The 22,840-nt window shown below is 37.0% G+C and overlaps 1 protein-coding gene across 1 annotated transcript; it reads left to right on the top strand.

The window, feature by feature from the left end:
* Nucleotides 1–106: 106 nt before the first annotated feature.
* Nucleotides 107–22,778, top strand: LOC112564678 (sentrin-specific protease 1-like). Its single transcript, XM_025239663.1, has 18 exons — nucleotides 107–297; nucleotides 1,889–1,962; nucleotides 2,438–2,673; nucleotides 3,164–3,212; nucleotides 5,945–6,072; nucleotides 6,384–6,523; nucleotides 6,799–7,076; nucleotides 9,763–9,829; nucleotides 10,629–10,703; nucleotides 13,681–13,765; nucleotides 14,109–14,141; nucleotides 14,550–14,640; nucleotides 15,374–15,516; nucleotides 15,894–16,097; nucleotides 17,012–17,091; nucleotides 17,337–17,415; nucleotides 17,667–17,762; nucleotides 18,609–22,778. Exons 1-18 carry the CDS (start codon nucleotides 110–112, stop codon nucleotides 18,669–18,671), a joined length of 2,109 nt encoding a protein of 702 aa, XP_025095448.1. The 5' UTR covers nucleotides 107–109; the 3' UTR covers nucleotides 18,672–22,778.
* Nucleotides 22,779–22,840: the final 62 nt, after the last annotated feature.

Raw genomic sequence — 22,840 nt, 5'->3', positions numbered from 1 at the left:
ATGGTCAAGCAGGAATTAAGAACAAAAACCCGAGGAGTTCATCGCAAGCTTTCAGACGTGTGCTCGCCTTCAAGGGAGGTAGTAATGCAATGCTGTCCATCTTCTCGCTATGAAACCAGGAAAGTCAACTTCCGTGGCGCTCGCGCGAGGGGAAACAGTTTTCCATGATATCTTAACGACAATTTTTTCCCCAATGTTGAAATCATTTTCAAACAGGATACGCTCTCTCTGGCATAATCAACCTCATGAAGAGCAGCAGAGTTCAGAAAGAAAGCGGAAAAGATCGGCAGACAATCCGTGAGTATGAAAACAGTTTTAGAGTGAGAACATGTCACGGATACTTTTCGAAAAAAAAGGGACCTTGTTATGCACGCTGAACTATTTACGATTTTATATATGTATATTGCACTAGTCCCTGGGCAGTTATCTGTCAGCAAGTTACGTTTGTGTGCATGCTGAAATCTTAAGTTTGAGAATTTTTGCGTATGCTTATCACAAAACATTGGCCAGTCACAACACATTCAACCGAAGATGGACACGATTTGTGAGATATTTAAAAAGTGCCGAAAATTGTAAGTAAAATATTTGGCCCATTCTAGTTGCATTGTTTGCTGCGTATCTCTTTTGTATTTCTTTGAAACACAAAATGAAACAACAAACGCCAATCAAGCTATTCACACTTAATTCATTTTCTTACCACACAGACTAGTAAATCGACGTCATCTCACAATTTATTTCGTTCCATTTCATCTATCTTATTCAGAAACAAAATATTTATTATTTGAATGTAACATGTGTCATTTTTTATTTTAAACAGTTATTTGTCCAGATTTGTTTTGTGTATGCGTGAAACAATAATATATTATTTACTGATTACTTTCTTATCTTTGTTTCTATCCAGCTCCAAAGTGCTTTAGGCAAAACAAACTTATTAATCTTAGACAAGCATCAGCTAAGTAGCTATCTACCTGTAATAAATAAATACAAGACATTGTACCTCACAGTGATAACGTAAATAAACACAGATTAAAAAACATATATGCATTGCTGTACTTTGGCTTAAACCCCATGCAATAAGGTTTATTCAAAAAAATAGTTTCACCTTGTTTCAGGTTCTTTATTTCTGGCATAAGTCAGTCATTTTAGAATCTTGATTTTGTGTGATAACTGAAAATCAACAGTATTCTGCATCAGAGAAAAGGTGAATAATAGCAACAGTTGAATTAAGGTGAATTTCCCCTGTGGAAGCAAAAGGCGGTCCAGTGGCCAAACAGTTAATGCCTGTCACTAATATAGTGAAGGCTGGCTGTCCTGGGTTCAGCTCTCATCTTGGGCACGTCATTCTTTCTCTGCAAGTGGAATCTGTTTACAGGGCTGGCTGCCTTGCTGTGATATAGCCTTCGTTGCTGGCTTGGCGCTAAACACCAACCCCCCCCCCCCTCCCAACCCTCTGTGGAAGCAAGCTTATAATATTATGCTCACAAGATGACAAATGAAATGGCAGTTGCACATACAATACAAAAAAGTGATGAAGCACAGTGGACAAATAACACAAACATTGGCAAACACTGACGGTGTGTGGATCAATATTTGAATTGAGGAGTGAGCAAAAGACTGAGTGGATTTTAAAAGACGTTTATAAAAAGGTGGGTTTTGAGACCAGACCTGAAGACTTTCAAATTAGTTTGAAGAAAAAGGGGCAGAGAATTACAAACCTAGGGGGCAGAGAATTACAAACTTTGGGGCTGGAGAAGAAACAGTTGGGGAATCGGTTTATGAAAAAGGACTGATTTGTGATCATCAACTGATTAAGCTCTGCAAAGTACATTTTTTGTACAAACAAAGCACAGATATTTGATGTATTTTTTTGGTGTTGTTTGTTTCATAGTGATGACGACGACTCTGATGTGGAAATAATATCAGTAAAGAGACCTAAAGAAGATATAAGCTCCTCTCAAAGCTGTGAGTCTACTTTTGTGCATGAATACTTTCTTTTTCTTTTCTTTTTTTTTGCAGCTTTTTTCAAGTACAGGGTTATTTCAACCTATTTAGCCATCTATTAAATATATTATGGTTTCATTTGTTTTAAAGTGCAGCCTAAAGTCTTCTTTAAAGTTTGTGCCATAAATAAAGGACTCAAACTTTGCTGAACAGTTCTTAGAGTGGTCATTATGATGGTGGAACTTTTCTAGATAATGATTGGTAAAATATAATTTATAATTATATGCATTATTGTATCATGTAAAAGTACTATGTTTAATGACTTACTATTTTATTACTGATAGTTGCTAATGTACTTCATGAAATGCTTAAGGCCTTTACTGTCTTAAGAATGTGTTGAGAGCAGATTTAATTTTTGATTTTTAGCTAATGTGACTGTACTTTCTAGTTTGTGAATTGTTTGGTTTCTTCTTTTTTTTCATATGCACTCAAGCAGTTTTCTCCTTCATCACTCTTCCAATGAGTAAGATGTCAGAATGGGTACGGAAGAAAACAATGCCTCAAGATAATTACTACTCACATCCCATACAGCAGCACAGTCGATGGAGCAGAGGTGGCCAACACTCTTCAAGTCAGTGGGATCGAGAGAGGGAGAAGCAGAGACTCGTTGGCCAAAGTAGCAGTACTACCAGCACTGCTACAAATGGAAACTCTCCACATTCACACTCAAGAGTATGTTTGAAAATTTGCCTGCTCTTAGTTGCTGAATGTTCATGTTGTGGTCAACCAGTAGAAACAATGTGGTTATCTGACTAGAGTCCTAAATAGAAGTTTAGTAATGTTGTTTTAGGTGTAACACAAAAGCCATAGCCCTAAACAAACAGCCCTAAAATGTAGTAGCTGCTTTATTGGATGATGGTGGCTGAAAGTGTGTGGTTATGTAAGAGACTGCTCATTAGACAACTATACAGTTATCTTTTAGAAATGGTTTTAATTATGCAGTGAAAAATTATGGCGTAGAAGTGTTTTTAATTATGATGGATTGCATTAGGAAATTATCTGGTATTCGGTACTTCTGCAATCATGATTTACATTAAGGCTGGATGCATTGTGATCCTGTAATTATTGCATGCAGATTGAAAATGTTGATTTAAGGACGTGACATTTTGTTAGTAAAAATGTTTCAATTTGCTACTGTAAATTTTACTTGTTCAATTTGCAGAATCTGGACCGTTTGGGAAGGACACCTATCTGTAGTCAGAATGGAGCTGGTAAGTTGTTGAGTCGTTTTAATATGTTTGACATTAGTGAATTAATGACAAAAGTTTGTTTTCATTCTTCTTCACAACCATATTGACATTTGGGAGTGATGGTGCATTCCAAGTGTAGTGTAAAATATAAAATGAAGTTCCTAGTGAATATAATTTTGCTAGACATGGATATTAGTTTTTAAAACAAAAAAAAAAAAAACCAAGCAAGAGGGAATGTATTTTTAGAAAGAAAGCGTGCTTTATTATTTCTATGTTATGACATGTCCACACACTTATGAAAATTGTGCATTCTTTCAATAAATCACAAAGATTGCCTTGGACTATACAGGTCTTATTATATTCTGGAGTTGGGTTTTTTGTTTTTTTTCTTAACACGTTCAGACAACAAATTAGGTAATAGGGTAATTCCAAATTATAACTTCACCTTACATTAAGCATCAACCACATCCAAACATGAATACTATTTTCCACATAGCATCTTTACTGTAAATTAAATATCATAAATTTATTAAATTAGTCCAACATTGAAACCCAAACGGCATTACAGGCAATTCAGCAAGTCACTGCGCTGCAGAAGGTCAGGTTCAAACCTGAGTGTCCTTCATCACTGCTAGAATGACTGTAATATTGCTCACAATGCTGTAGTTAGATGTCTAGGCTATGTCAGGTTATGGAGTATCATAGGACAAGCAAGTCATAGTTTGCTCAGACTTTTTTTTTTTTGTCTGGTGCTGTTGACAAACAGACGATCTTGTGTAGTCAGTAAGGCTTTGTCAAACTCTATGGGGCCACCACAGCAAGTTTCCCTAGGCTGCTGCCATGTACCTGGGGAGATCCAGCAGCCACCTTGGCAGGAGACCATCACAGGTCTGCAGCTTTACTGTAGGGATGAGCAAGTCAGCCCTCTTCTCTGTAAAGCTTGAAAAATGTACCACCTGGGTCTTGTAAGAACAGCCTTTACATAAACCTGCCAAGTGGAAGAACCTGCTTCTCTTGTACTTTTGTGGGCTGTACATTAAGGTTGCATCAATGCAGAAATATTAAGGTTCGTTGGTTTATTGTGGTAAGCACTAAACCATTGGAAATAGGTACATAAGCAAACATTTGGTAGTTTTATACTTTTTACCATTTATCACCATAACACATAAATTTACATATCATAAACTGCTTTCACTTCTAGTTGTCATTCATCCTTTTAAATAATTTTTAAAAAAATACAAAGTGCTACCTCAGTTTAATGACATTTGGGTATAATCCCGGGACTGTGGCAATAAACACATCTTATTTGTACGCCGCTTGATTCCCCACAACCCCCAATGCTCAGCAATACCACAGCCCTTTCTCACATTTTAGTGGATACCTAATCACCCACTTGATCTAGAATGTTCCTCAAACTTCTGGTATATGTGATCATCCTTATGTGCAAGGATCTCCCTTTCATACACACTAAGGCTTTGATGCATCCGTGACAAACTGCCAGGCATGAATGATGCTAGCAACACCATATGCCCATTTTAAATGCTATACTGAATGTTTTGCTTTTTAATAATAATGTAATAATTATAAATGTGTGATTTATATAGCACATAATCACACTCAAGAGGTGAGCATGATCTCTGTACTTAAGTAGGAGACAGAATCCAAAGGATGAAAGGAAAAACAGCTATACAGGCAAGTAATAAAAGACAAACATAGAAGACACAAAGAGGAATCAGGAAACAGACAATAAGGATAGAGAGTGCCATAAATCTGCAGAGAAAGATTAGCAGCACAGACTAGTCAGTTGACTATAATCACAACTATTGACAACTATGTTGATTGGTATAAGGAGCGATGCTCATGGGGCAGATGTTTTTTGCAGATATTAATCAATGTTAGCATTATGTAGATATATATTCTGTGTTCTGCAGTCATTTATGAAATGTCTGTTTTCAAAGTCTATATTTTGTACCTGTAATCAATGCTAGGTGGAAACTCCAACATGCAAAAGCATGCCATGTCCCTATAGTGTTATGGCAGCTGCTGTGGCCTATAATAAGATTCCAGCAGACAATTTTTGCTTTTTGTCCTCCACAGTATAGTAATCGAAAATATTTCTGAAATATGGTTTGAGAAACTGCAGCTTCTCAGTGAGCAGATGACAGAACAGACTAGTCGACTCACCAACTACAGAGGGATTTTGCTTTTAGTCAAGTGCTGTGGGAGATTGTATCTGATTAGATGTTGAAACAAAGCTAAGTAGTTTTTTCAGGAGTTAACATATTAGGTCACATAAATTGTTTTTCAAGCTGTATATATTACATATCGCTTTTATGTCTGTAAAGCTGCATCCAGCATTAAAATCTAATGTGTCTTTGGACCTTGAGTTTGCACTTCTGCTATGATTTTATTTTGTTGAACCTAATAATAATATATATTAACAGTGCATTTATTGAACATTCTTATTGCACTTCACAATACTAAAACAGGTATTAACATAGTACCAGGTACATCACATGGCTATCTAAGACATACAAGCCTTAAGAATGTAACAGACATATAGCTTCAGCCCACACAATTAGCATGTCATAAATTACAACCATACAAACAGCATACACACATGCTTTCTCTCTTTCATTCTCTCTCATACACACACCCCAAACGTAAGATTTTTCAGGAACAATCCTGATTGAAAAAAACATCTAGGAAAGATTTTTATTGTGATTCTGTAATGACATATTTCTTTCAACTAGACATGAACGGCGACCTGTACATAGTAGAGAGACCCAGCATTACAGACAGTTCAGCACAGTCATCACGACGATCATCCTTTTCATCCTCTAGAGCTGGGCATTCTGGCAAGAAGACTACTGTTGAACAAGTAAGCTTATGAAAATGGAATACCACTCTTCAATCAGTTTTCTGTATATGTGTGCATGTATTTATGAGAAAGATTTCCAAATACAACTTTAACGTTCCTTCTTTTTGTATTAACACCTTAAGCATTCTGGGCTTTCACCTTCTGACAGTTTTAAATATGCAGAAAAGGTGTCATGCATGTGTAAAGGTCACTTGTCTGTATTGTAATGTGTGCTTGCTGATCCTCAAGTATGAAGATGCATATTATGACCGGGAAGGGGTGAGGTTTCATTCCCTCAGTGCTGGAAATAACTACTTTGATCTGGTTTCCAGTGTTTCAAGCTGAAGGAGCGTGAACAGTATCTTAAGTTACTACAGCAGCACACCACAGTCGACTTGGGTTATCACAATAACCACAGTGTGATTTCCCCCAGTCATCTGGTGTCAGTTAACAATGAACATCAGGCGCACAGGTAATCAAAAGCATTTTCATCATCCTAGCAATCAATGCTAATAATTCTCAAAATTTCAGAGCATTTAACAAAGTATTTTAAGATAATGAATTATTAGAAGATTCTTGTTCTGTCATGTTTTTACTATATACAAATGTGTTTTTAACAAAAATAGATATTGTCTATAAAATGACTGTGAGTTCCTTTATGATTCTATCAACTGCTGTAATTTGTTACTATTATTGTTAAATGTTTGACATCAGTCTCTTGATTTAATACAAAAATTTCTATTTCAGAACTCTTGAGACACTGCAGCCAGAAACTCCCAAAGGTCATTCTAATGTGTTGAGTGTTGTAAAGTCCGATAAAACACAGACATCACGGTATCGTGCTGCACCTAGCAGAGTGCTGCAAGCAACATCTGTTCTTGAAACTGTAGATGATTCAGCATTGTCTTCTAAGTCAAGGAGCATGCATGACATTTTTATAGTGCCAAGAGTACCAGGGAAAACAATGCCAATCCATTCAACTCCTCTGCCCCGCAAAGGACAGCAGTATCAGAATTGCCCACAAGGTATTAACATCACATTGTCAGTAGTAACATTGTTTTAACATCGTAGATATAGGAATGAACAAGCTTTACTTAAAAGGGGGTTCTATGCCAAGGTAATTTATACTTTAATATTCACTTGTATTTACTAAATAATGCTTAATTAGTATATTTCTTTTGCTACTATTATAATACTATTACAACTAACTAAAGCAAACATACTATTGACTTCTTAAAAATGCTATAGAAGAAACATTGTTGTCAAAGTAGAAGACAGTACATGGATGATATTTTTAAACGCTCTAGAATCTAGATAATATTATCATATAACTATTCACATCATCATCTGTAGAATCTGTTTCAAGACAATTGATGCTTTTAGATTTTAAATTATTAAAGTTGCTTTCTATCAAATCTATATCATCTCCAAAGTGTAGGTTGCAAATAATCTTTCCACTAATAATGAACATTCATGTAGTGCTTTTCCAACAACTTTCTGAAAGTGTTTGGCAGAAATGATATAAGACTGGGATAAAAGTTCGACTCCTAAAATGGGTCAAGGGGGGTGGTTTCTGACTATATTTGTTGAAACTATGTGTCATGAAAATAAATGTGCATCTGGTTCTTATGCAATTACATTTTTAGTGTGGTGTCCGATGGGAGCTTAGTGCCAGGTGACTTTCCTCCCTTTAGACTGCATACCACTCTTTCAATCTTTTTCCATAGGATTGGTAGGTCTGCAGGTTCCCAGGTTCTAGTCTGGTTGTTTTTATGTTAATGTCTGTATTTAGCTGGAAGTTGTACAGGTTTTTTTCTTTACTCAAATATTCTGTTCATTGGTTGAGTACAGAAGTTCATTGCTCGCTTCAGTGACTGAGGTCTTGGGTGGGTCTTTAGTAGGTCACCTGTCACGACACCGCTAGTGTCTCTAGTTTATACTCTTTCCAGCACACCAGCAGGTCCGACAATAACGCGCTCTTTCACTCTAATAAAAAAAAAATGATTCTTTCTTTAATGCCCTAGCACTTCCTTGACTGTTGACAGTAGCACCTGTTTGATGTTTCCAGTAAGGGTGTCTACATCACAGTCCACCAACAGAACAGCTTATTTACCTCCCACTTTGCTCTTGAAGATTTCTGCAAGGTTTAGGTCGCAGAATTTCCAATGAAAGCCAATTTGGGGGATGTTTGAGTGGCATTTCATCCTTGACTTCACCTTAAGTCATAAGACATTATCATGGTCGCTGGTCATGTCAAAACCTGGGTATGGCTTTGTTGCTGGATTTGAAGCACTAGGCAGTGGGATGTCAGTTCTGCTGTGGCCCATTCCTTCTGGTGAGTGCCAGGTTGCCATCCTCCTTTTTTTTTGGGGGGAGATGTAGGGTATTGGCTGAGTTGATGGCTCTGTGCAAACTCTAGAAGTCTGAGGTAGTTTTGCCATGGCCAAATTTACCTACTGTTCCTGCCAATTGCTGGTAGGTGTTTTAGCTGACTTTGGTGTTCTAATCAGTAAGTAGAACAAAGATCTTTTTTGGTACTGCCTTTATTGCCTTCATGCACGGAGGCTGGAACATATACTTTAACAATGAGACCTGTGAATGGAGATCAGCATGCCGGCTATGATATACAGCTGGTGATAGCTCTGACTACTCCCCTTTGTACAGGGAAACCAATGTCATGCTTGTTTCTAGTGTACTTCCCACAGTACCAAAGTTTATGGCTCTTGTCGGTTGGTATCTCCTCAAATCCTAGCCACTCTTACGATGTCCCACTGCTATCATTCTAGCAGATCGGTTGAGTTGTTTCACTTTGCTGCACTAGTGTAATGTGCAAACATTCCACTTAACAGTGGATGTTCCTTCTCTCATCTTTATATCTGTTTTGGTTCTAGTATCATTTTTTTTTTTTTTTTTTTTTTTGCTATCCCCACCCTGGAGGCTGCCAATAGGATGTACAGTCATCATTGATCCAGGCCTCAACCAATCTGGCTCCCTTACCATGATATAGCCTTAGTTGCTGGCTCCGTGTAAAACACTAGTCCCCAACCCACCCCCATCTCTTGACATACATTTATCTATTTCCATAGTCCTGCCTCTGGGCTTATGCACTTAGTGGTGCCCATCTTCCTCTCCAAGTGATCCACAGCTGATAGGTTAGCCTCATTGCAAACACATAGGCACTGAGCCATGACCAGTACATTTCTGTTTCATAGATTTGGTTTTATTTCTAAGCTTATGATTTTTTTATTACATAAATAGGAGAATAGTCATTACTCCTTACCACTTTACCACACCTTAACCAAGAGAGAATGGTCCCACTACCTTATGAGCAATCTTCAGAAAAATATAGGCTTGGAGTATGCCCCCGCTGAAAATCATGTTGAACGCATTTGAATCTTGTGTAAAAGCTAGAAACTATGGCTGCTTTTATTTTCTTTTACACTAAATTTTTTTAATATGCTGTACGTATTGTATAAATATATAAGTATAAATATACTTTGAGCATTCTCGCTTGTATTATCAATCATTCTTAGGCAATAGAATTTGAAATCATGTCATCAGTATAGTTTCATTATGTCAAACTGTTGACATCCATAATCATTTGCTTAAACTGCTTTTTTTTCTGTTAATTTTATTGTTTGCTGGGAGTTTTAGTACATTGATTTTAGAGACAGCATATTTGAACTCGGGTGTGATAAAATCTGTTTGCAGCTATTTCAAAGGAAAAGGCCATACAAAGACCTGAAAGTGACAGACCCTTGAATAAATCAAATACTGGGTTTGTTTACATCTTTTGTATTTAAAGCATTTAAAGTATTTAAGTGCTCATGACGAGTGCTTTATTGACATCTGCATACATCTTTGTAACTCCAGGGAAGAAAAGTAGATAGCAGCATTTGTGATAGGTAGTCTGTATTTTTATCTTGAATTTTGTTGCCAGATTGTTACCATGAAACTACTTTTAAAATAAAATATTTACAGAAGGGGAACAGAATATTTACAGCAGGGTAACAGGATGGCTTATTCTTTGATCTTCCCATTTACTGTGTATAAAGTAAAGCACACTCGTTGGCTATACACTGAAGGATCTATACATTTCAGATTTCATTGTACAACAAGCAGATCTTGAGAACAAAAATCTCTTTCAGCTCTGGCCTAATTATCCAAAGTTAATTACAAACTTACTAGCGGTTTGAACAGAGAAAGTGTGGGAACTTTACAGTTCAAGGTTAGTTAAGCGTTGCAAGCTAAGCAACTCGATCTGAAGGGCTGTGGTCAAAGAATGATCAAAGAAAAAAGTCTGCTTGTGATTACAGCAAGCATTGTATCGCAAGGTACTATTTGTGATCATGAAATCTGTTAAATCCTGTCTAAAATTTAAACATCACTAAAATAGTTTAAGTGTATGGGGGTGGGGTGGGGTAGGGTAGCTAATGTATTTGCCTTAGTTTTTCTTGCAATATTTTGATAAATTAGATTAACAGTTGATGAAATAAGATAGCTTGTTGCAAGTCATAAAAATTACAGCTGCGCAATATATATTTGTAACTGCATAGTTTTCATGTCATTTTGTGCAGACAAACATCCAGACCACCCGTCTCCCTTGATTTTAAGTCCTCAGAATATTTGAATGGTGACTGGCTTTCTAAAATGTAAGTATACAAGCTTATTGAAATTTCTTGACAAGTCAGATTTTTACGGGGTTTTCTTGGGCATAGAAAACCTGATGTTGATCACAAGATGAGATAAAAAAAAAAAAAACCAGATAAGACTGAAGACCATGGTGTGATGAAACGAGGCGGCTGCAGAGGGATGGTGTTACCACCCGAGGGAAATGGGGTCTCTTTAGCTGGCTCGCTCCGCCCACTTTCACCCTCACACTCAGTCACCCGCCTGTTCACACATCCGCACGCGTTTGTTTGTTTGTTTTTTTGGTGTTTTATGCCATGCCAGCAACTAAGGCTATATCATGGCAAGTCCGCACGCGTGATGACTAACAGCCACTCTCACCCATGTGCGCAAACACAACTGACAAGACAGTTGTACAGATTATATCATTATAATTAAACAAAATAAAAGCAAATTAGGTTGACGTGAAAACAGTTACAGAATAATGGATTTAGGAGATAATTTGGTCTTACGTCAGTATCTGCACATATGTCCGGACACGCGGTCCGCCTCTGACCCACAGTTCACAGTCTTAGAATATAGTAGGTCCTCCTCGAACACGAACTGTCCTGTTCGTTGGCACTGATAGTACCGCTCAGCTACCTCGCCCTTTGTTTCTTGAAGATGAGTGCAGCTTTATGCACCTTGTCTTCTAGATGATTTCTTGCCACTGCTCCACCACAGTTGCCCCAGGCAATGGGATGCAGTGATGATGCTCGTAGTAGAGATGACTTGTATGCTGTTCTGTAGATGACCACAACTAGACCGGTGGCACGGTGGGGGTCTACCAGCCGCGGCCTCGCACGTCTTGCTGCCGGACACAGTTAACTCCCTCGCTTGTCGTTTCGGAGAATCAGCCTCTTGGTTACAGCACACACCCTCCTCTCTTCTACAACCAGATCACAAGTGCCAGCAGGTAGTGATACTTTCTAAACGGAACGGGCTTCCCTGTCTCGGACCTGCTGCCTGCGACTGAATATCACTCAGAGAGCGACGTCTCTGCTGAAACACAAGGGAAAAAGCCCCGACTTTGTTGTTGTTGTTGTTATTGTTCTTGAAAGGGAGAGTGCTTCCACCTCAAGGCGATTTCGCACTATGTGGGGGGGCCCAGGGATTTTCAGGAAAGGGGAAGGCTTTGGAGAGGGTAGGTGACGGTGGTAAGGAGGGGAAGGGAGCAAACCCCGACTACACATCTACACTTGACTATATACTAAGAGGGCACGTGACTACTTGCCCACCAATCTGCCTGGTTCTGACGCTATCGCTCTAATACTAAGGCAGCTGGTGACCACTGCGCTATTCCACTACTACTCCATCTTGGCAACTGCTGACCACTGCGCTATTCCACTACTACTCCATCTTACACCCCTTACTCTTGGCCTCCATCGCCTCCATCAGTCTAGTTCTCACCCCGGGGCCGTGACCGTCCGTCAATCAAACCGGCCTGTCGTCCGTTTTCCCCCGATCGGCGCACCCTCGTCGCTCACCTGTTGTTTCGACTTAATTGTCCTGGCTTGAACCAAGCGGGTTCATGACACATGGTTTTGGCTGTGATGGCAGTTCTTAATTTAGCTGACATCATTTTGTGGTGGGAGCTTTTCCTTGCCTGTGAGGCTTTCAAAATTAGTGAGTTTTTGCTGCATGTATGCTAAACATGATTCCCTTATAAATTAATGCACATTGTATACACTGCAGGGAGTTGATCTGTTGTATGGTTTGGTGCTAAGTAGATTGATATGTGGGTGGATGTATGTTGAGAAAATCAGGATTTATACCCAAGGTTTAAAGTCATGTACTTAAGTGTCTATGAAATGTGTGTTGTATTTAAAGCCTGCTTGCACCAGTGATTGAAAAACCTTAACCACTCAGCAAATGATTTTATGTCAGAAGCTTAAACAGAATGTGTGCGGTCCTTATAAATATATTGGTGGATAAAATAAGGCCTTAAAAGTGCTTATTTTTAGCAACAAGGACCTTATAAGTTGCAGTCAGGTCTTTATTTTTTTTTAAAAAGAAGCTGCGTATTAGTGCTTATTTGTGTAAAGTGTGTTTACATTATTCAAGTGACCTTAAAAACTTGTCACAGTTAGAAGCTAGGAGACGTACTTATTGCTGTTTTTAAAGACCAGATTTGTACCGTCTTGCATAAAAGAGTGGTTCCAGGGGAGTTACTATTTAGGTAACTGGTTCCGCGTGTGTGAAAAAACAGGAGAAACTGGACGGTAAGATTGATGAACTACAGGAAGACACTTTCAACAATCGTAGTAGCGCAAGCGGCAACTGTTTGGTCTCACCATCCAGAACAGGAATGTCATGAAGTTAGGGCTATAAAATTCTTTGAAGTTCTGCCTATTGATCTCCAGTGTTTCGGGAGGCTCACTTTTGACCGGAAGGGGAGATCAAAAGCTCGCACCGACCGCTGGAGGGCTGAGAGGGTTGAGATTTTTTGCTATATTTTAGCTAAAAAACTTGAGAACATTTTTCAGTGCAACTGGCAAGAAAGTGAACAAAGTCATCTTGCCTGGAAAGTTGAAATCTGCAGTTTCTAACATGGTTAAAAGAAAAAGTTTGCAAAGACTGGATATTGTAGTAAAAGGCAACAAAAAGCAAAGCACTGTGTGTATTTTGCAATGTATCTTGAATATTGCTTCCATGACTGAAGCTGGTTCAAAAGCACACCTGAAAACACAAAGACACAGGAAGAATGAGAAGCACCTTAGAGCTGAAACTTATCTCTTCCGCCCTGATAAGAAAATGACTAATACAGTAGTACCCCAGGTTATAGCTTCTTTTTTTATAAATCTAATGAAATTTGAGTGACAGATGGTCTGTAGTTAGTTATGTTTGCGCATTATGAAGACATCCTTGAATGGTTTTTATAATGTCCTTATTTTCAGTGTAGTCAGACCTGTGTGAACCCTGTTACACTTTTTAAAGTTTTAATGCTGACTTTGTTGACAGGAGTAGTAAATATGAAGAAGCAGAAAGGGAAAGAAAACGGCTAATCAAAGAAGCAGAAGCAAAGAAAAAACTCCTCGAAGAAAGGGTAATAAACAGATTATTGCTTTTATGAGAGAAGGAGGATTGAAGGAATGGATATTAAGCATATTGCTTTCATGAGAGAAAGGAGTTAAAGTATACATGAGACCTAGGTAATGGGTTATGTTGGATGGAATGACCATTGCTTTAACATTTTAAAGTACACATAGATATTAATGCTCACACAATTTACAGATGATTGCTCTGAAGTGCCAGGTCAAAACGAGCAATAGTCTCCACCATTAGGCATGAAGAAACATAGGGTGTGGTTGCTTTGAATGACACTCAACAACCATCTTGTAATATTTCTTAAAAAATATTAATAATGTAATAATATACATTTGTTTCAGAGAGAAAGCAGACTTGGTAATCTGGACAAAAAGGTATGATTTTCCACCATGATCTTTCAAGTTAATATATTTTTATTCGTTCTTTCTGTTGACTGCAGGCAATGTTGTGAATGGTGTACCAACATGACGTAGTACACTGTTAACAACGCTTTATGATGGCAGGTGCAAATCGTAGTGGATAATTAATGGATAGGTTTCGAGAGCTGAAATTAGGGTAGGTTTATATCACCTATATCTACCGATTTATGCAAAAAATGCAAACTGTTCAGGTTGGTCTTTAAGTTAGCTCTGTTGATGTTGCAAGCATTGTCAGCATAGTCTCACAGAGGTCTTTAGAGTGCTGTATCAGTTGTACGCTTGTCTACGAGCTGAAGATGTTCTTTGACATTTTTGCTGAAACTGTTAATAGAATTTACTTAATAGTTAAAGGGTTTTTTCCAGCTACGAGAACAAATGCGCCTCTTTGACGAGGAACAAGAAGTCATTGAAGAAACACCTTTGCCAAAACTTGAGGAAGAAACAAAGTTACCAGGCAAGTTATTGCCTTGGTTTTTATCAGCGAGGAGACAATATGGTGTAACATGCTTTGAACCAGATGTGCTTGATTAGCTTTTTTTGTTGCTGAAGAGTTTATAATGTTTAAACAAGACTCCAACCAAAAATGCTTTAACTGTTATAATAATAATAAATGCAAAATTTATAAAGTGCATACTCACACTCCTAAGAAGTATGCTTTTAGTGCTTAAGAACAAGAATGAAACATGGGTAGCATACGAGGGACAGGAAAACAAACAAATAACATATGAACTATAAAGGAATAAACAACAGTACTAACGAAGAATAAAATCAAATCCAGAAAACATAAAGAGGAACCAATTAACAAGAACAAGAGCTGAGAGTAACGTGATATTGCAAAAGGAAGGTTGTGAAAAAGGGCTAATATTATGGGGAAGATTGTAATAATAATGATTTATATAGCACCTTTCCAAAGATTTGCTCATAGCACTTTACATAAATCATACATAGACTAAATCATCAACAAAGTTATTAAAGGTATATGCCAACAAGATTCTAAAAATTAAATGTTTGATAAATTTGCATATTTAATAATGGTCTGTTTAACTGTATAAAATTAGTTAAAATATTTTAATGTTTATACCCTTCATAACAAATCATTAGCATGTGAGGAACAGCATCTAATTAACAGAAAAGCTCAAAATTTAGTTCCCTGTAAGACCTGTGCCTTACAAGTTGTAATATTTCAGAACTTACAGAAGAAATGGAACGAGTGATTAATAAAGCCTTTGATGGAGGCCCACCAACACAGATTCTCTCGGAGGCATTCCGTCTTCAAATCAGACGATCTGATATCGCTACACTCCATGGTCTTAATTGGCTTAATGATGAAGTAAGTAAATGTACTCTATGTAAAGCACATAAAATATCTCTGGGCAGTGAGATGCTGTTCCATCAATTTCAAGCAGCTTTCCAGAGATGAAGTTAAATATTTTGTAAAGTATGTTTCTGTAGTAGCTGCTTGAGAGCTTTGAAAGATTTACCAATGAAAATTCATGTTTGTATGCACAAGAGCAAGTTTGTGAATATTCTCAAAAGTGCTTATAAAATTTGTTTTCATTTTCTCCTGGTCATTATCATTGCCACTGTCGCTCAAGTAGTGACAAGTGCTGATTGTAGGTGAAGAGTGTGAAGCAGCTGCTGATGTAAAATTTACAGTTACCATATGGCTGTAAAATGCTGAACTGTTTTGTTGACTGTTTTCACTAGGTCATTAACTTCTACATGAATCTGTTAATGGAACGAGGCCAGCAGCAAGGCTTCCCCAAGGTGTATGCCTTTAACACCTTCTTCTACCCCAAGCTTACAAGTGGTGGTCATGCAGCTGTCAAGAGATGGACTCGCAGAATAGACATTTTTTCTCATCACTACTTGATAATGCCAGTCCACCTGGGAGTCCACTGGTGCCTCTGTGTAAGCAGCTTCAGTAATATTCCCGACCCTTTTCTCTCAGTCCTCCTTTTTCCACTGTGCGTGTTTTGCATCTATTGTCTACGACTGTATCAGACATAATAATGCTTCTGCTTTAGGTGACTTGAGTTTTTGTTATTGACTGTTATCACCACCTTTTCTGTAAGTGCCTGATTCAATCATCGTCTCAAGAGAAATGACCAAAGAACACATTATTGACTGTAATTGTTTACAGTCGTAAGTTTTGGAAGAAGAGGCAGGAAATATAGCTTGGGTGTGAGAAATTCAGTCTTTTTTATAGTGTGTTGTGTTGTACTATATTTAGTAAGTGATAGTTGTGAGTGTTTTCATATTTTGACCTCTTTTAAGAGGAGTGAACATACATACAGTTTAAAATTACATGGTTTGATCCTCCTTTAAACCTGCTCAAAGTCCTGGTTTTCACTGGACAAATAAGTCTAAGTCACTGTTCTTTGCAATCCAGATTTGTGTCGATTGCAGAATGACATCTTGCATATTATGTTGTATAAAACTTATACACATCATATAATATTATATACAACCTAAACCAATTTAACACATTCCATCTAGGGCATTTACTTTGTAATATTGACAGCTTTTGCATCAACAAACAAAAAGCAAAGGTCACACATCCATTGTAGTCATTAACTGGAACAAGCATGATCCTCAAGTTTTAATCATGAGATGAAGAAAGTTATAGATCCATAGGCTTTTGCCAGTGCTGTAAACAGAGATTATTACACATAAATAATCTGCCCGCTCTCTCTTCCAGAAAAATGTAAATTTTCTCTTTAAGAATGTTTGTAACATTGGAATTTGTTCTTTGCATGAATTTTGAAAATACTTTAGATTATAAATTATTGCCTGCCATGTGTCATCAACCATTTTGTTTCCAGGTTGTGTTCATGAAAGATAAAAAAATTTGCTACTATGACTCCATGGGGGGCAACAACGATCAGTGCCTAAATGCTGTTAGGTAAGTACTTTTATTCCTTATTAGTGCTAGATGCTGTTCGATGAGAGGTGTTTACTAATCACAACATTCATTCATAGGAAAAGAGTGTGCAAAAGCAGCTGTGTTGAGAATAGGAATTGCTATGGTGTAGTGGGGCCATAGATGCTTTCATTATTTTAACCTGATAAATAGCTTTGACCATAAAAAATGTTTTTTGTAAATATAATTATTCTACATCTGAATGTTTATGCCTTAATTTGCTGCAGGCAATATTTATATGATGAGAGCAAGGAAAAGAGAAATGTGGAGCTTGACCTTTCTGAGTGGACGACAGAAATCATAAAGGTTTGCTTGTGGCTCTCTTGATTGACTGAAGATTTTAAAAACTATTTTACTAACATTGGTTTGAACTTAAGAAAGATAAGTGCTAACTACAGCTTTGTTATATGAAAGGACTTGTAGGAGGACTTTTTGCTTTATGTAAATTGAGTGTAAAGAGATTATATTATGTTCAGAACATTGTAGAACAAATAAATGGAAGTGACTAGTATCTTTGCATGTATCATGAGAGTATAATGAGATTATATTTTTCACAGGACATTCCACAGCAAATGAATGGAAGTGACTGTGGCATGTTCTCATGTATGTATGCTGAATGCATCACTCGAGGTGCCAAAATCACTTTCTCTCAGGTAAGGGTCAGAGAACAGCAATTCTGGTTTAAAAGAATACCACTTTAACAGTAAGCTACTGTTATTGTCTGTTTGGGGTTTTTTGGTACAGATTTGCACCTGTCACCTGACAACACAACCCTGACATTCATACAGGCACATAACAAAGCATCAATCATTTTTTTTTAAAAATCAATAGACTGGAAATGATGCAAAAACATCTTTAGACCTCTAGAATTCAGAATATACAGAAATTGCCTGTTCTTACCTTAATTCACCACTTGAATTTTGAAAAAGTGTTTTCCCTGCCAAGAACCTCTTTATAAACAAATTGTTTCGTTCAGTCCTTTCCCATCAGAGTTTTCACTCATTTAGGGGCTTATTGTTTTAAGTCTTCAAAGCTGTGAAGGTATACATTAATTGTTGATACATGTCACCATTGTTTTCTAAAAGATAAGGATATCCAAAGAAAAGTGATATCTTCAAATGAACTTATTTCTGTTCCCAGAAGAGATTCAACTTTACTAAGAAGTGATTTATGTAATAAAATGTCATTTCATCCTTTTTTGCTTGTATATAAATGAATTTATGTAAATTATTCTCATATATTCATATTTATGAATTTAATGCTCATTTCCATGCCACGGTTTATTGTTGAAAAGAGTGCACATCTATGCAACACAATGAGTTTTGTTTTTTTGTTTTTTTTTTTTTTTTTTTGCCATTTGCTGTCTCATTGTAAATTTACTTGATCACCTTTTTAAGTCAAGTCATCGTCTTTAATTCAAAACCTTTTCACTATGTTGCCATAAAATGGCTGACATCATATATCTGTAACTGATTTGAAGTACTAACTGACTATTGCAGAAAGACATGCCCTATTTTCGGAGACGAATGGTGTATGAGATCTTGAAAAAGAGACTACTTTGATAGCAGCCACCCATCTGTAGCTAGGGTGCAAGGAAGATGTGGCCAAGTGTCCTGGAAGTTGTTTGGAGAATGTGTTACAGTACGGTGATGACTGCAGTATATTGTGTGCTTGAGAATCCTGAATGTGTTTGACTTTTCTGCAACCAGTTCTGCAAGATCTACCGATCCTTGTGGTGCTGGTGGTTGTGTTGGTGGCAGCATCTTTGTGCATATGGAAGTTTTGTCATCTGTTTGTCACTGAGAACATTTTTAAGAAGGGAAATCATGATTGTCTACATATATGCTTTTCAGAGATCTATATAATCCCTGTGGCAGCAGTGTCTTTCTGGATCTAGGAGCTTGGCTATTTATTCATTATTTCAAAAATTACTTTTGTATAAAAAATCCCAGAAAACATCAGCAAAACTGTCACAACCTGAATTATTTTTGGGGTGGAAGAGAAAAGAAATATATAATTTCTACGGGTTACAGATGAAGAATGATGACTTCATGTGGATAGTGAGTGAGCTCTGATTAAACCAGCATAAGTTCGCCCACAGTGACTGTTGTGGAGTCGCTTCAGTTGTGCATTGATTTCAGTTGACTTTAGAGACTTGCAGCATTGCTTTCTCTCCTGCACACCAGTTTTTTTCATTGATCCTTGTGGATGATACACTAATGATGGCCTTCTTGGGACTAAAAAAAACCCAAAACTTTTCTTCTTTAGGCCATCTGTATGTTGTTAGTATGGAACCATAGGTTGTGCCGGATTTCTGTCATGGCTCACTATTTGCTTGGATTTTTTTTTTATAAAACATTTAGGATTACTGAAAAGAAAGAGCCAGTATTGATTTATTTATCATCATCCTAATGTGTGCCTTTAGAATGCAGTTTCGAGCACTTGCCACTGCATCATTATCGGTTCTGGAGAGTAACTTTCATCTACAAGCCTCAATTTGCTATATCTGTAAAGGCCTATCTTCATATCTTTGGTAACTGTCAGCTTTTTTTTTCCAAAAGAACTTTCAAAAAAACTTGTTGAAGCTATATAAATAGGACTTGGATAACTGCATAAGCATAATTCCAATGACAAAAATTAATCAGGAAATTTTTTTCCGCTTCCTCACTCTTCTTCAGCAGCTGTTCTATTAAACACAATTTTAATACTGCAAAAAGTTTTTTTGCACAAAATGAAAATATAAAATCCACAATTCAGCCAGCTAACTGAAATGTGCAATACGAAAATAAATTATAGTAAGCAAAAGTATATGCACTGTAAGTCCTTTGTAAATTTTTTTGCCTGAGTGAAGACAGTTTGAAGTGTTTTCAACATTTTGTTTTTTTAGCATAACCAATGGTCAAAAGGTGTACACCTTGACTACCATACCACTTGACTATCAGGAAGGTGGGAAGAAGACCCCCATATGAAGAGACAGCTTAATGAATCTTCTGTGCAATATTGCAACATATACCAGGTTCAGTCACATCAACACAGTCTTGTATGAACTGTGTATGATAACTTTTTTAAAATTTTTTATTTTTGATCAATTAGTGGATGCTATAGCTTAGTTAAAAGATTTACCACTAATTTTTTTTATATTTAAAACTAAGGCTAAACTTTGAGATTATGTCATATTTTATGGCAGCAAGAGATGATCTGAAGGATGATTAACATAGTTTGATTCGATGTGATTCTTGATCATCCAAACAAAATTAAAGCCCTGTTATATTCTACATCTCCATGTTTGATGTGCACTGCACTTGAGCAAGTCTTGTAACAGGTCACTTTAGGTTCCATTTACTTCAAGACATTTTTTACTATTCTGATTGCCTGTACTTGATTGGAATGGCTTTTGTAATTTGCATAAATTTGATGGGTAAAGAACTAGATGCTAAAATGACTAATTTCCCCTCACAAAGACAATAATTTCATGTAGGTGGCATGAGCAATAGATGCCTTCAATTAACTTAAAAATAATCGTACAAGAATCCTTGAACATTGCAAAAGAGCTAGTGGTTTCTCATGCAAATTCTTTAGAAATGAGCAATTTAATTTGCTTTAAAGCAGCTTTCAAGGTCTTCAGTTTGAAAATAAACTAAAACCATTGGTGCCATTAGGAAGGAGTTAAAGCTTTTTCTTGATTTTTACGAAAAGAAAACATTGCTTTAATCCATTTCTTTCCTATTAAAATGGTAATGATCTTTTGACCGATGGGAGAAATCTGGGGACTTTGTCAATTGTATTTGGCATTTAAAAATTAATCCAGTTCATTTATTGCCCTTGAAATACTTTTTAACATCACTGAATTTGATAATGGCTGGTAATGTCATGGTATTGGAAAGATGTAATTTTATGACAAGGGAAAGTGTATTCATTTCTTGACAAGGACCCATTCTGTCACTCAGGTAACTTGGTATTTTTTGTGCTTTGTGTTGTCATCAATGATTTGTGGCTAGGCTCTTAATTTTAAAAAAGTAGTTTTGCCACATATGGTGCTGGCATTTTAAAAGATGTGTATGAATTTTCACTGCCATTCTTTTTTTTTTTGTACAGTAAAATGTACAGTGAGACTGAACTTTGTTTTGAGAAAAAAAAATAAAAAAGTATCTCAGTGTTGGGAAAACATTAAACTTTGGCTTTCTGTCTCTTTTTCTTTTTCCTTCTCCATCTCAACTAACCTCTTCCCCACTACCCTTTAACTTTCCTTCCAGACAAATGGTTTTGCACCAACTTAATTCATTTAAGCATCTTTGATCTTAAAACTGACAAGCAGTTTGAAGAAAACATTAATGTATTGAGCATTAGGAAGGGTCTTATGACTTTGCGAAGATTTCAAGCAATTTAGAGCGTTTAGAATTTATTATAAAATTGTCTTTTAATTTCCTTCCTTCGCTAACCCCTCCCTTACTCCAATGTATAGCACCAGGTTGACATCTTCTGACAGACTTTTCACTGGCCATGCACCATTCCCTGAATGATTGAATGTAAAAATCAATGTGCTAAGTACTGTTGAGTTTTTCCCTAACTATCAAATCAGCAACATACCAGACTGCATGAGTTCAGTCTCAGCACATGCTAAACTGCTGAGTGTAACAGTGCTGACACCACCCAAACCACACATTAAACTTTGCCTGAAGTGTATACTTGACTGGCCAGTCTCCATAGCCTGGTGGTTAGTGTGCTTAGCCATCGAGAAGGCTTTTGGTTTAAGGCCTACTTGAGCTTGTGGCTGTTTAATAGCAGTGTTTGATTATATCAGGGAAGGTAAAGATGGTAGAAGGGAGGGGGGATGGATTCCACTTTTTTGTGCTGGGCCCTAAACACTGACCCACTTGCATTCGAGGCCACTAGGCCATGGGACTTTGACTTCTAACTACTTAGTTCAATTTAAAATATCATTGTCGGTTAAAAGTTGGGTAAATTTAGTGAAAGAGGAGAAACTGCTTGTCTGTGAGAAGAAGACAACATCAGGATATCTTTTTGATTAAGCTGTATTTCAGGATTAAGAACACTGAAGCTACATACTTGTGCACACTCCAGAGATTGAACACTGAAAATATATCATTTCTACCGTAAATGGGGCATTCAACAGTGAAAACTTGTTTAATTTATTGCAAACTCCTGATGCATTATTTACAGGGCTGGCTGACTTGCCGTGATATAGCCTTAGTAGCTGGCTCAGTGTAAAACACCATTTCCCACTCCCTGATGCATTATTTTGATGTCTTTACATCTTTCTGACAATTTTTTTCTTTCCTTAGTTTAAAGAGGAATTTTGTGCATTTTTTTGGCTGGATAGGAATTTAGTTTTACTTAGTTTGTACCATCACCACTGGGTGATTTGGTTGAATGTTATTTGTGACATGTTAATAGTGGATTGAACAGATATAAATCTGGACTGAGTGAATGGAGAAACAATTTATTGGCTTGTGGTTCAGAATGATGACCAATACAACGCTGCATGTTTTGGGGTCCCTTCCTTAGTGTACATAAAATAATGAAAGGGCCATGTAATGTACAAAGTGTTATATATTCAGCTGTAATGAAGCTTCATTTGGTATGTTTCCAGTGTACAGTAAACCACTGGCTTGACTTTGACTGGGACAGTAAAAGAATGACCCAGCGTTGAACCTGTGTTTGTTTTCTTTCATTAAACCTTTATAACCTGCCTTGAACAAAATTTGTTGTT

This window comes from Pomacea canaliculata, linkage group LG5, assembly GCF_003073045.1.
Source record: "Pomacea canaliculata isolate SZHN2017 linkage group LG5, ASM307304v1, whole genome shotgun sequence".
NCBI classification, from domain to species: domain Eukaryota; kingdom Metazoa; phylum Mollusca; class Gastropoda; order Architaenioglossa; family Ampullariidae; genus Pomacea; species Pomacea canaliculata.
Note: the sequence above shows the minus strand (reverse complement) of the source record. Positions and strands in the feature narration are given on the sequence as shown.

Coding starts and splice junctions, on each gene's coding strand:
- LOC112564678 (XM_025239663.1), top strand. CDS start 110: ATGAAACCAGGAAAGTCAACTTCCGTGGCGCTCGCGCGAGGGGAAACA. Junction 2,674..3,163: donor CTCCACATTCACACTCAAGA/GTATGTTTGAAA, acceptor TTCAATTTGCAG/AATCTGGACCGTTTGGGAAG. Junction 17,092..17,336: donor CAGTGCCTAAATGCTGTTAG/GTAAGTACTTTT, acceptor AATTTGCTGCAG/GCAATATTTATATGATGAGA.